General features: G+C 47.6%; 1 protein-coding gene across 1 annotated transcript in view; it reads left to right on the top strand.

Annotated features, from left to right (window-relative positions):
- The window catches only part of FTO (FTO alpha-ketoglutarate dependent dioxygenase), a 315,956-nt gene that overhangs the window by 115,881 nt on the left and 186,186 nt on the right, over positions 1-13,889 (top strand). Inside the window, exons 5-6 of the mRNA XM_037066304.1 lie at positions 5,821-5,900; positions 7,441-7,584. Of these exons, the coding sequence (XP_036922199.1) occupies positions 5,821-5,900; positions 7,441-7,584 (224 nt within the window). The remainder of the gene's footprint in view (positions 1-5,820; positions 5,901-7,440; positions 7,585-13,889) is intronic.

Below are 13,889 nucleotides of genomic sequence, written 5' to 3'. Positions count from 1 at the left end.
CTGGTCCCCACAGGCCACTGGAGTCGTGGGCAGAAGTGACGGGTCTGCACATAGGCACGGGGAAAAGAAAATGACGTCACACAGCTTAACCTCTGTCCCTTCTCAACCATGTCCCCGCCCCCACTGTCTTGGGAAGAGTTGCAGCCCAAGTGGGAATGTGTGTGTGTGTGTGTGTGTGTGTGTGTGTGTGTGTAGTAAGAAAGCAAAAATGAATGATTAACCTCAAGAATCTATTCTCCTCACCACCCAACAACAAACTGAGCATTCCATACAAGTTAATTAAAAAAAAAAGAGGGGGAAGCTGTGTGCCCCGAGGTCATCCCCACCTCTGTACGTGTTCTTACAAAAGGGTTTTTACTCCCACGGAGAACTGTGTTTGAGGGGAGACACGCAAAACCAATCCAAGCGTCTGTCGCCTTCACCGATGGCTGTGCGCCATCGTTTCTGTCTGGGCAACGGAGCACCTCCTTTCGGAGCGTCTCTTTGCTGAACGTTGGCTTCGGATCTTTCAAAAATAGTGGCACTCACCGTTTTATTTTTCCTCGCTAAGTGCGGAGGCCGTCACGTATGTCACCCAAAGAGGCCGTGAATTTTAAGGCGTAGGCCAATTTCAGAGATGTTAACTATGAAGAAAAAAAATACGGGCCTTGGAACTGATGAAACATGTATCGTGTGTGCCCTTTTTAAAGACTCGACAAGCCCTAGGAAAAGTATGAGGTAGATAATAAAAATACATCGTAACATCACAGAGGTGATATCATCCACCCCGTTTGGTCCGATTCCTTCTCGTATTTCTTTCTATAGGTGGGAATGTAGGTTTATTTATTTTTTTAGAAAATAGCAGATATAACATTTTGTATCTTGATTTTCTTCTGTATTCTTCTATCGAAAACATTTTTTTCTCATTAAGTATTCCTTGAGAGAATGGGTTACATAAAAGGAGCTGAAGTAATAAGCCTCTACTTTGGTCCTTTCATTCACTTGCAGTGTTTTGGTATCATTCACTGGGCTCCGGTGAACAGCTTTGCCCGTCAATCTCTCTGCATCTGTGATCATTTCTTTAGGGAAAATTACTAGACCTGGGATACCTGGGTGAGGGGAGAGAGTACGGCTATTTTAAAACTGCACCCGTTATACCGCCCATCCTTGGTATACCTGCCTGACCGCCTTCTGACCCCCGAAGTGCCAGGCTCGCTTCTTAAAGTGGCCACTTGTGCCAGCAGCGTGTGCCGAGGTCCGGGTGCCCTGCGGCCTCGTGGGCCCTGCCCCTGCCCCTGCCCCTCACCCCCTGGGCTGGGGGCCGAGCACTCCTCTCAGGGTTCACTTGGCAGACTTACCTGGATGCCCCTCTTTCCGAGAAGCCAGTCATGTGGCAGCCTTCTGGAAACTCATTCCCCCCGCTGCTGTATCCAGCACCACTCCTGGCCCTTTCTGCCTGATCCAGCACCTTTCTCTAATACTTAGTGTTGGAAGAAGTTTCCGTCTCCCCCAGTGTGCCAGGGCCTGTCTCGTTGGGAGTCTAGGGGCGGGGCAGGTGGAGGCTTGAGTCTATGCCGACGTCTCACCGGGACACTTCCTCTTTCCCCTTTCACCGGCTGTTAGGTTCTGAAAATGTTCTCAGTCATGGATGTCGCTGCCTCTAGGAAAAATAAGGTCATACATATTAAGATTGAGGGATGAGGATGGACAGGTGAGTGAGAATGAAAAGGTCCAGTGATTGTGTGAAGCCGGGAAGATTGGATTTCAGTGCTGGGCTTATTTCACCCAGGTGTGCTGTTGGCGAAGCCCTTGATTGTCACTTTAAGAAATTTGGGGTGCAATAGCCACCGCGACACAGTGGACCACAAAACCAAGGAAGTAAGGGCTGGGTGAAATTCAGAGGGATGAACTCTTAGGGCTCCCTCTGAAGCCCTAATAACACAGGGGGCTACAGTTCAGTGCGGGGGTGATGGGGGGCAGATCTGAGTAAGAGAGACCTGGGTGTTAAAACCAAGAAAGCCCTGGGCCTGAATGGGTCACCATGGTGCAAATTAAGCCTTTGTCCCTGTGGTCTTTTATATATGAGATGAGATTTCATGCCACAATGATGGCCTGGGGCCCTCTGCACCCACGACAGGGCGCGCAGCATTTGTCAGCAGAGGATGAGAACTTTCTATTGGTTTGGTCGAATACATTCTTCAAGCTCCAGTTCCACTTGCATGTAAAGTCTGCCAATGTTTTGCTGTATTCTGGGATGGCTCTGGCAAATAGATGTTCTTTAATGTTTTCTTTCTAAAAGTTATTAGGAGTCCACTTTTAAAGTTCGGCACGTCTTTCGTATACACCCTTTGAGAAGCACAATCCGTGAAGCGTGAGCCACTTGTATAGGCTTTGAATGTTAGGTAAATTAGAAGCTCTTAAAGCAAAATGACAAGGTTCCTTCGAAAAGTCATGCAAGGTTAGAGACAGTTGGGAGCAATTGAGAGTTTTTTGATTAGAGAGTCGCCCAGGATTTAAATAAAGGCACAAGCCTCAAAGCAGTGCTTCGAATGTTGTGTTTGCCGCTTGGTCTGTGTTAGATCCGTTGCCTTTCAGTGGAACAAAAGCACTTCACAAATCTGTTCATTAAGATGATTTCTCCCCTTTACAATGTCTGTAGATCCTAGTATTTTTATTGACTGATTGATTGATTGATTTTAGAGAGAGAGTAAGGAAAGGAGGGGGAGAGAGAGAGTTTTCTTGTTCCACTTATGTATGCATTCATCGGTTTATTCCTGTATCTGCCCTGTCCAGAGATCAAACCGGCAACCTTGGCACACCTGAGTGATGCTCTAACCAACTGAGCCACTCAGCCAGGGCTGTGGATCCTGGTATGAATAGCACAGGAGCAACAAGGCTCTCATTTGGGTAGATGAGAACGGCCTTTACGTGTTTCTTAGAAATTGTTTCTCCCCTTTATGGAAATCTGGGCTGGGAACCTCCTCCAGCCTCTGCTTATTTGTCTGTTTGACTCTGAGACCACCCTTAGGGAAGCTAGTCTGGAACAACCAGGGGTTCTCAGGGGTGCCCTTACCCCGAATCCTTAGAGAGGGCCAGCTAGAGGGGAGAGCAGTCATCTGCCCTTCCTCCTCAGGCCTTGAGCCGCACCTCTGGGCCCCAGTCTGCCGAGGCTGGGTCTGCCCTGACCCTCTCTGTTAGCCTTTCCCATTGTCTTTGCACTTGACTCTAAAACTCCAGGGGTATCGCCGATGGTTTTACTTTATTGTGTTTTGTAATGCTGTTTATCCAACACTCGCGATGTTTCGTGACTTCCTGAACTTTCCATCAGTTGTGTTGGTGAGAACCCCCACGTTGCCCCCAACCTCACTCCCTCCTCACTTCACGTACCCAATTCCTTAGCAGGTCCTGTTGTTTCCCTTTAAAACCTTGTGACTCCCGCCATTGCTCACCATCACCCTGCTGTCACCACCGCCCAAGTCACTGTTAGCTCCTGCCAGGAGTAACCGCACCAGCTCCCCAGCTGGTCTCCCTGTTCCAAACCAGGTTCTCCTTCCTGTTCCAAATCAGTCCCCCCGCCCCCGTCACCTCTTTGCTATAAAGTTGCCACTGTGGTCTGTTTTAGGCTTAGATCACATTTTATCCCTGCTTAAGATTTTCTAAAGGCTTCTTGTTGTGTCTAGAATAAAACCGCAGATTCCTAGCACAGCCGACGGAGACCTCCGTAATCTGTTCAGCTTCCCACGTGCCCCTTGCTCACCACGCCTCCCTCGAACTGGCCTGTCTTCCTCCCCGAGCACAACCAGCCCGTTCCCACGCCTGTGCCTTGACCCCGGCCCTGTCTCTGCCTGGAATTGTGGAGTACCTGATTTTGTTGGCCTTTGCTCTAATGAGTGACTAAATGACCTGGAAGAGGTTTAAGTCTTTTGAGGCTTGCTTTTGATCTGTTAGGCGGAGCTATAGCAGCCTTTAATCTAAGGTGCATTTAGCACGACTGCTAAGATGAGGCTTTCCCCTGAAGACTCTATTCATTATCTCGTGTGGTAGGAGCCATTCTGCTGTTGCCAGCACAGCNCTTAAGATTTTCTAAAGGCTTCTTGTTGTGTCTAGAATAAAACCGCAGATTCCTAGCACAGCCGACGGAGACCTCCGTAATCTGTTCAGCTTCCCACGTGCCCCTTGCTCACCACGCCTCCCTCGAACTGGCCTGTCTTCCTCCCCGAGCACAACTAGCCCGTTCCCACGCCTGTGCCTTGACCCCGGCCCTGTCTCTGCCTGGGATTGCGGAGTACCTGATTTTGTTGGCCTTTGCTCTAATGAGTGACTAAATGACCTGGAAGAGGTTTAAGTCTTTTGAGGCTTGCTTTTGATCTGTTAGGTGGAGCTATAGCAGCCTTTAATCTAAGGTGCATTTAGCAGGACTGCTAAGATGAGGCTTTCCCCGAAGACTCTATTCATTATCTCGTGTGGTAGGAGCCATTCTGCTGTTGCCAGCACAGCGGGTTCCCGGCCCTGTGTGCGGTCTGAGGTGTGCTCTGCCCGCAGCTTCCTGGTGCTGCTTTTCCTGCCCTTGGGCAGTTCCCATTCACACGTGCACAGATGTCTGTGTGCGCGCTCTCTCTCTTTCTGTCTCCGTGTGCAGGTTCTTCTATCCCATTAGTCTGCTGTGCACACTCTAGTGTCTGCCTTCGCAACTCAGCAAGAAGGAAAACCAAGCCCTGAGTGTTCTGACTTCCTCCTCTCTACTCTCTGGCTTTGAAACTGTTTTCAGGGAGTGACTTAGGGCAGTCGGAGGGCTCCCTACATATCATTTCTTTTACCCTCGGACTGTATCTTGCCCTGTTTTCCAGTGTTGGAACCTTTGTTTGCTACTTTTGGTCTGTTTTGTAGTTTGAGGTCGGAGGGTAAACCTTGTCACTCTTCCTCCAGAAAGCCCAGAAGTGAGAGTCCTTCCATTGCCGTTTCGCATTTCCTTTCTTATGTTTAGAGGTAACAGTGTAGGTGGTTTTTGCCAGCCTGTGAAGGGTGTAGCGCTCTTGGCTTCTTAGTGTTGTCATTGACTTTTTCTCTTGTGCGTTGCTGGGCAACAGCACCCTTCAGTTCTCTTCTTTGTAACGCAGGAAGCGCCGGGCTAAGTGGACGTGATACCGATTTTGCCCAACATGCGGCGTCATGTCTTAGAACGCATGACAACACCGATGTCCCTCCGCTGCACGTGGTTTTAGGCATGTTCCTTGGCGGATGAATTCACCGTCTTCCCCATCCTTGGGTTGTCGGTCCGTAGGCTTGAATTCTGTTCCGAGAGCCAGAGCTTCGCAAGATGCTGCGTTGGTTGGTTTGTTTGCCTGGAAAATTGTTGGGGCAGAACTGACACTTTGAGGAAAGAGGCAGGTTTTCAGATGAAAGACACTCAACCGCAAGTAACGTGAAAGAATTTCAGCTTATTCTAAAGGCATGGGTAGAATTAGAGATATCCTAAGAAAGAGAAAGAAGTCCAATCTGTAAATTTTTAACTTTGTGGGGAGCAGGTATCATAAGACCACAAGTAAGTAAGGTGACCATACATCCCGTCTGTGAAGGACAGTCCTAGTGTGGGCCTGTTGTCCTGAAATAATACTCATGACACCCCCTTTTGCTCCTGAAAGTGTCACGATTTTGCCAGTCATTGAATTTATAAAGAATGGTTTTAAGAATAAAATGTAATTGTTCAGTTTTTGGCCACTGTCAATTTTTTTGAATGATCAATTTACTTGTTTACTTTGTATTTTAGTTAAATAGTATTTTAGTGAAATAACGACTGCGTGTGTGTGGTTTTGTTTTTAATTTTTGGTATTTTTCCTGCAGATGACCTCAATGCCACCCACCAGCACTGTGTTTTGGCCGGTTTACCACCTCGGTTTAGCTCCACCCACCGAGTGGCCGAGGTAAGCGTAAATAAAAATGTGATTCAGATTGATTGGATGTGGCAGAAGTGGTTGAATGAGCAATTTATCATAGAGCTTTGGAAGAGTATTTGATAGGAAAATTACTTCCATCTCACTTGACTGCAGTCTCTGTTTACTTGCTTTCTTGGCTTTGAGTTGTGTCGAATAGTTTTTAAATATGTATTCGCAGCCTGGGATAAGTATATTTTGCTTATTTGGGTTTATGTTTCTTGGAGAAGGTAAGTGCCATTGGCAGGTGTTGCTAGTTAGAGATTTTCTAAGGGGTTTGTATCTGTCAAGGTCAACGGCAGGAGACGGCCAGAAGGAAACGGGGCGGATTTGTGTGCGCGTGCATGTGTTAGCTGTGATTGGGCTCAGATGGTGGAGAATTTACATCGCCCTTAATTTTTTGGTCAGGCTTCTGGGCATGTGAATGTAAATGAAGGAGAGGGTTGCGGCAGAGCCAAGAAATTTCCAAGCTCCCCAGTTGGGTTTGCAATGCAGACTTGATTGCGAAATTCTGCCACCGCCTGGAGTGGCCGACGGTCAGATGCCTGGACCAGCTCCGGGGAGTGTAAGCAGCGAGGAAAACCCTTTGTTGTCAGCCCGGGGTGCTGTGCGTGTCGTTAGGACGGGTGCCAGAGAGCAGAGGGTCACTCGCAGAGAGGGTCACGGGTCCACCTCTTTCCAAGCTTGTTATAGGTGCTTTGCTTTGCTTTAGAGTTTGCTTTTGCATTGTGCTGCGGTTGGAGAGAGCGGGGATTCAGAAGGGATTCAGCTAAATGTCAGGGAGTGGGGGACCGTTGCAGTGCCGAGACCGTGAGTCCACCAGGCGGTGGCCTGCCTGCTGGGAAGTAGGCGGCCTTTCTGGTGGACTGGTCCTGTGGCCGTACGGCAGGGAGGGCACGGCGTCCATTTTAGGCACGTTGCCAGCAGGCCCATCGGGCATCCCTCCCTCCTTCCTCCTCACCTTCCTGGCTTCTCTCTCCCACTCGCTCACCCACCTAACTGTCTGCGTGCCTGTTACGTGTCCGGCAGCACCACGAGCTCGAGAGAGACAACCATCGCCACAACCGTTATGGCCACGCCCTTTGTTGAACTTCCATTTCAGTTGGGGAGACCAATATTACACAAATAAATGTGGAAACATTATTTTAAAGACCTGAAAATTAGTTCTGTTAGAAGGCAGGAGGGAAGGAAGGAAAAGAGCGAGCAAGCAAGTGTTTTACGGATTGCTTAATACGTGCTTTGTGTTGTATGAAAAAGACTTGACTTGAATGTGAGATGTTCCAGGCATCTGTTTTTCTAGCCATAATCCACCCAAGAATCCTGTTCTTCTGGGTCTGTTGGAGTGGGTGGCTTCTTATGCGCATCCTTCTTGCGCCTTTTCAAATCTAATCTGAAAGAGTAGACAAACTTAAGTCAAGGAGTATAGGTCAGGCTGTGAGGGTGTCAGGTGAAATGCACGGAAAGGGGACCGAGGGGGCCAGTCCTAGACTTGGAAGCTGCCTGTCATCTGGATTTCTGGTTCTCTCTGCAGTGCTCGACGGGGACCTTGGACTATATCCTGCGGCGCTGCCAGTTGGCTCTGCAGAACGTCCGTGACGGGGCAGGCAGTGGTGATGTGTCTTTGAAGTCCCTGGAGCCTGCAGTTCTGAAACAAGGAGAAGAAATCCACAACGAGGTGAGGATTTCGAAGAACAGTGCAGGGTCTGAGTTCCGATTCTACTGGCAAACTTACAACTGCATCTGCCATAGTTTCATATAAGACATGCGACTCCCAGAGACAAAAGGACAGTTTCTTACTCCCAACGGTGGCAGGAAGCAAAGTATCAGAACTTTTGTGCCAGGTCTCCAAGCCTCTATCTCCCCAGGGCAATGCCATGTGGGCCAGAGAACGAGTGCACGTGGAGGGGTCGTGTTATGGGAGAGGCACCCAAGCTGAGGGAACCCAAATCCTTTATAAGAATAGGCAGTCAGCATGGCTGTTCTGTGCTGCAAAGCAAGACCCCGACTTCATCCTCCAAGTCTGTTAGCAAACCTGCCCTTCATTCTGGAGGGAGGAGCCATACCTTCTGGGGCTGCTCCCGGGACAAACGTCCTTGCACTGAGAGTGCAAAACGAAGGGCAGTCACGTCCTTGCCTACAGTGCAGAGGCCCAGGGGACCCGTGAAGCGCAGCCTCCTGACACATCTGGTGAGAACCGAGGGCGCACCCCGAGAGCGAGGGGCAGGGCCTCGCCTTTTGCGTTACTGGCTCCGGTTCTGCCGTCTGTGAGAGTCTGGGTGCCGTGAGTCAGTTTTACAAACACTACTGTCCTCGTTGCTGATGCCCTTTCCATCTTCCTGCGTCTTTGAACCACATAGACTCGTATTTTTAAAGTCTGATACGTTTAAAAAAAACCACTTATTCTCTACGTAAGTAAATTTCTCGAAGAAGGAAGCTTCACATCGTCACGGCAAGTGGAAACCCAGTATCACTGGCCAACAGAAAAGGTGACCAGAAGAATGTCGTCAGTGAAGACGGAGCAGTGTTTTTCTAGCAGCTGGTCCTGCCGCCAGAGGCCGTGAGCCTAAAGTCTTCATTCTTTATGTTAAGAAGGGAAATTAGGGCACAAATTCATAAATTGTCTAAAAGTCATTGAGTTCTATACATAAAATGGGTGGATTTTATGGTGAGTCAATTATACCTACAAAAAAAAAAACTAGTAAAAGAAGAGAAGAGTTTACCAAGTGGTAGAATTATTGATGATCATCGCCAGCCTGAGACTTTCTGTTTGGTGTAATTGGAAGGATTGATGGAGAATTTGGAATATAGAAGTGTTATTACTCAGTTTTTCAATGAATCATTACCGAACATGTGTCAGGCCCTCCTTTGGGTGCTTCAGGATATATGGGTAAAGAAAGCAGACATTCTAGTGCAGGGAGGTGACAGATGTTAAATACATTGGTTAATTCTCTAGTGTGTTAGAGGTTTATAAGTGCTACAAAAACAAAACAGCGCGGTGGTAGACATTGCGAGAGGCCGAGAACATCCCACTGAGAAGAGGTCCTTTGAGCAGGGACTTGAAGGAGGCGAGGGGGCGAGCCTGGTGGCTCTCTGAGGACCAGCATTTGGGCAGAGGGACGTTCCAGTGCAGAGGCTGTGTTCAGGATTAATTCAGGGAGAGTCTGACCGGAGGGGCGGGGGGAAGGCTGTGAGTTACAGGAGATAAGGTCACAGAGACGGCACCTGAAAGGTTGGAAGGTCCCTGGAGAGGACGAGGACTTCCCTTTCTACCCTGTGGGCAGTGGGGAGACATTAAGGGATTTTGAACAGAGGAGACACAGTGTAATATGGAAACATTGCCTTATTTTAAAGACCCCAAAGCAAAGGAGTTCTGCCTTTCGGGGAAGTATTAGCCGGTTCTGCTGCTAGGCGGAGCCCGGGGCTGATGGTCTTCTCTTCACTGTGCCTGATCACTGCCCCATGTCCTCTGCCGACTGTCCCTGCCACGGACAGGGCTGATGGCCAGCACTGTGGGAAGGATGAGTGTTGACGGACCTGGCAAGCCCACTGAAGCAGGCTTGGGAGCAAAGTTAGGTCTTTCTCCATTTCGAAGGTGAAGAAGTTCTGCTCTGTAGAACTGAGAAGACAGCTCAGCTCATTTCCTTCCCTGACAGCCCTGCGGTTTTAGGAGTCAGGCTAGGACGCTGTCACTCACAAGCACGTGGACTCTGCTTCCCCATCCTGTCTGGTCCTTGTTGGTGACTCTGATGTTTTGTTGTCGTTGGTAGGTGGGGGAGATCTGTAAAGTCACACTGCTTATGTATTCGGTTGGCCAAAAAGTCCATATCGCTTCTTTTTCCATAAAATAAAAGGCATTTTTCATTTTCACCAATAACTCTGGATTTGGATGTTTTGAGTATGTCGCTGTCTCCCACACGGTAGAACGTAGGTTGTTCTCAATTGATGTCTCGATGTGATCCCTATCGACGTCATCTGGTCCACCTGACCTCAGAGCGTCATCCAGCGAGAAATCCCCAGCATGAAACCTCACAAACCACTTTTGACACGTTCCATCAGTCACAGCACCTTCTCCATACACTGCACGAAATATTTTTGGCATTTCAGTTGCATTTTTACCTTTCTTGAAATAATAAAGCATATGCCAAACCTGTTGTATATTTTCTCCCACCTTCAACGTTAAAATGGCTACACAAAAATTCACCAATTTTGATGTTTTTTTAAAATGCACACTGATAGGACAGCTGTCACAATACAGCTGTGATAAAAATGGTTCTGAATGAAGTTAAATGGTTTTGAATGAAGTTAAATCAACTAAACGCTGCTAGAGCCATCTTACAGGAAAAAACAAATGAACTGTTGGGCCAACCCAGTCGAATGTCACCATCGGACCACGTTGGCTTCAGAGTGCCTGGCTGCTTTCGACATTGTGCGTGTCAGCAAGGTGGGGCGGAGATGTGTCAGAAGCCTGGGCCCTCGCAGGCTTGCCTGCGATTGAACGGAGAGAGAGAACCTGGGTCTCAACGGCGTGCGTCCCAGTCCTCTCCATCCCCCAGCCTTTGATTCTTCAAGGATATCTCCCGACTCGAGAATTAAATCCATATGTCAGGGCGCATCGTCACACACTGTTCTTTCCCCGTCCAACTTGGCCTGGGATCAAGCATTGGCAGGTTTAGTCTCCGCTCTGCCCAACTGTCGAAGCATAAATGTCCGTAATAGTTACCCTGGGTCCTTGTTGTTTGCTTTGCCTTTCTTAGAGGCCGTGTGCCTCTGCTAGACTGATTACAGGATGAAGTCCTTGGTTTTATAAGCTACAGGCTTGCAGGCTGTGTGGGTTTAGAAGTGGCTTGTTTTCCTTGTCTTAGATGGTTTCTAAGTAAGCAATTTGGGAACTTTGGGATTGGAGCTGAATCCGCAAGAAGCTATTTTTTTTTCTAATTTAAGATGTTTAGAAAAGATTTTTGTTACAGGAAGAATCTTCCTCTGTGTTCTTGAATAGGTTGTTTTCCTTCTTAAACAACGTAAAATGTGGACTCCAGTCTCTCTCACTAGCACATTTCCCCTGGGAGCATGCGTTACTTAACAACACCCTTTGGCTCTTGCTTAGTCCGGGTCGGAGCTCTTGTGAAAGGGACCTTGAAGGGTGGCTGTGTGTAGGTCGGACCTTCGCATCTCCCGGTCTACGGCCCTTCCCGTTATTACAATGAGATGTTGACCCCTCTGGCCGTGTTCACACGTCTCATGAAGGAACACCCCGACTTGGCCTGGGATTGAATTAAGAGCCCAAACTACCTGGAAGAGGAGCAGTATGTGACATTTGCTCCCCTGTAAGAATATTGGAGACGATTTGTAATGACATGCTGATGGAGTAGCTTGGAAGTAGGATTTGGGGATAAGCTTCACTCTCTTAATGCCCAAGTGTCCAGTGACCAAGAAGACTCACCCAGGCGGCTGGTTTCTGTTTCTTCCTGCCCTTCAGACTTCTGCTAGCCATTTCTAGGACAAAAGCTTTTTCCTGATTGATCTTTTCTTTCTTTTTCTCTTCTGCAGAGAAGGGAGGTAGAGATTAGTTATGAGGTTATAGAGATTTCTTCCAAGTCACAGCTATGAAAGTGGCACTGTTATGAACATGTTTTCATTCTCCTCTGATGACTCAGAGGCCCTTCTGGTACCTGTAGGCGTGATCCTGAGTTTCTGTCGTGTGCGAGACAGCAATCAGGGAGTTTGGCCACGAGCATCGTGAACTCTGAGTGGTGGTCTCCCTGTGGCTCACATCTCAGGGGGTCAGATGCTCCCCTCCTGAAGGCTTGTCTCTGATTTCTGCTCCGGGCTCTGTGAGCCACCCAGAGGGACTATGGTGAAGGGGTGAAGTCCCTCCTCCTGTCACAGCCAGAGCCTCAGCTGTCCGTCGGTCTGGTTCGATAGGTTCTTTCTCCCTGGGGGAAGGTTCTGCTCTGTGCTAAGTCCCCACCCTTCGGTTTTTGTGTGGTGTTCGCCTCTCCATAGTCTTCCTGTCTCATCCCTAGAGTTTGGGGGAAAAGCCAGCCAGCATTTTTCGAGTGATGAGTAACTCAAACTCTGCACCAAGAAACTGGATTTTTTTCGGCCTCCTGAATTAATTTTAAGAAAGGAGCCAAGTACTCCTCTTGGCACTGGGGGACCTGGTAAGGGTGGCATTTGATTCCAGTCCTGTAATATTTTTGTCCACAGCATTGAAAGGAAAAAGCCAGGCTGTGGAGCGCAATGACATGCATGCCGGTGGGTCTGAGGCCCACACAGATTGTGTCTCATGGGCAATGCTTTGACTCAAGGATAAAACTCTGTTGGGGATAAGTGCTCAGCGTTGAGCTTTCCTGACTGGCTTCAGTGAAAGAAGTCCACGTGAACTGGCGTGGACATCAGACATTTTTCTGCTCAGAAAATATGACAGGAAGATCCTCGAAGACAGAAAGTTCCAGGCCTGGCGACCTTGTTCACCTCCTAGTCGTAGCCTCTAGCATTATTATTATTAACCCACGTAATACTACCCACTTAAATCTCACCACAGACCTCTGTGGTTATTATATAACCATCTTTATTTTACAGATGGAGTGGCTGTTCAGTAGTGAAGCCCAGTTCTGAGTTGACATCAGAGCCCTTACTCTTAACGATAACATCCTTTTGCCTGCAAAGGTAGTTGTACCACTGAGCAGGAAGATGAAGTCATTGGTTACTGAAAAGGACAGGGTCTCTCTTCGGCATCTTGTTGGAAAGCTGTCTCCTTGCTTCTGAGTTTTCATTCACTGGAATCCAGACTTTCTGGGACCCTGATGGGTGGAATGAAGTCATTACATAGGATCATCTACTTTATTTCCGGGGATACCATGGTTGCCAAGACTTTATGTTCTGTCCTCATTAATGGAAATAACCAGCCCAAAGATACAAAACACTTCAAAAAAATCTTTTCAGCTTTCCTAAACATAGGGCTTGGTGCTTTGCTGACAGTTTATTCCTGTAGTGAGTACCAATTGTATGTCGTGTCTATTAAACAGAACTTTTTTTTTTTCATGTAATAAATGGTGGTGTTGATTCTATACCTTCAGAGAAGTTGAACTGTGTACACTGGCTTTTCTTCTGTTTTCAAAGCAGTCAAGTTCACTTCTGTTAACCACTGTCTTTTGTGCCACAGGTAAGGCTTAGCAACCATTGTCTTCATATTGTCTACATGCCTTTTCTTTGTTGTTTAAACAACTTTAACTGAAATCACTTCCCCGTATCACACATTTAGTTAATGTAAACTAAAACCCTTTCATATGACTTGGTGTTCTCGGGTTAGTTATTTGAGTCCTTTTCACCGTTGTTAAACCTTCACAAGTTGCTTTTGTTTGCTTCATGACAAGTTCAACATGGATAAACAAACAAAAAATTCTTTGTGGTAGCAGGTGAAGATTATAAGAGCTTGGTGCCTGTGTGTGGAACATGATTACATTAGCAAAGCCCGATGACCCGATGTTAGGCTGTGAAAGCTCTACATTTCTTGAAAAAGCATTTGGGGATGAATGGAGTCGTACTTTGATGGTAAAGTCTGATTTTCCAGTTAAGATGAGTGATAGGTGCCTTGGAAAATAGATAGGAAAGAATTTCTTATCTTTTCAAAGCTTTATTTAACCTCTCATGTACATATAAGGGGCTCATTTCAGTTGCAGGGGACAAAAAAGAAACTACCACCTGAACTGGTTTAAGTAAAAGGGGCTTCAGGAATAGCTTGATCAAGAGTCAGTGGATGTTACCAGGACCCGGTTTTGATCAGCTCCTCTTGCAGTTGCTTCCTCGATTTTTTCCATTCTGCCGAATTGGTTGCAGAATCCACTTCCTGTTGACTTCTGACAGTCTACAGTCTCAAGACTTATTCTGATGGAACACAGACAGGCCTATTTCCCCAAAATCCAGTTCTATGGAATAAAGAAATGTGGTGTGGGGCTGACCTCTGGTATCAGAGCCGGA

The sequence above is a fragment of the Sturnira hondurensis genome, unplaced genomic scaffold (genome assembly GCF_014824575.4).
Source record: "Sturnira hondurensis isolate 20B ecotype Veracruz unplaced genomic scaffold, ASM1482457v3 Scaffold0016617, whole genome shotgun sequence".
NCBI classification, from domain to species: domain Eukaryota; kingdom Metazoa; phylum Chordata; class Mammalia; order Chiroptera; family Phyllostomidae; genus Sturnira; species Sturnira hondurensis.
This window is presented reverse-complemented; position numbering and strand designations above follow the sequence as displayed.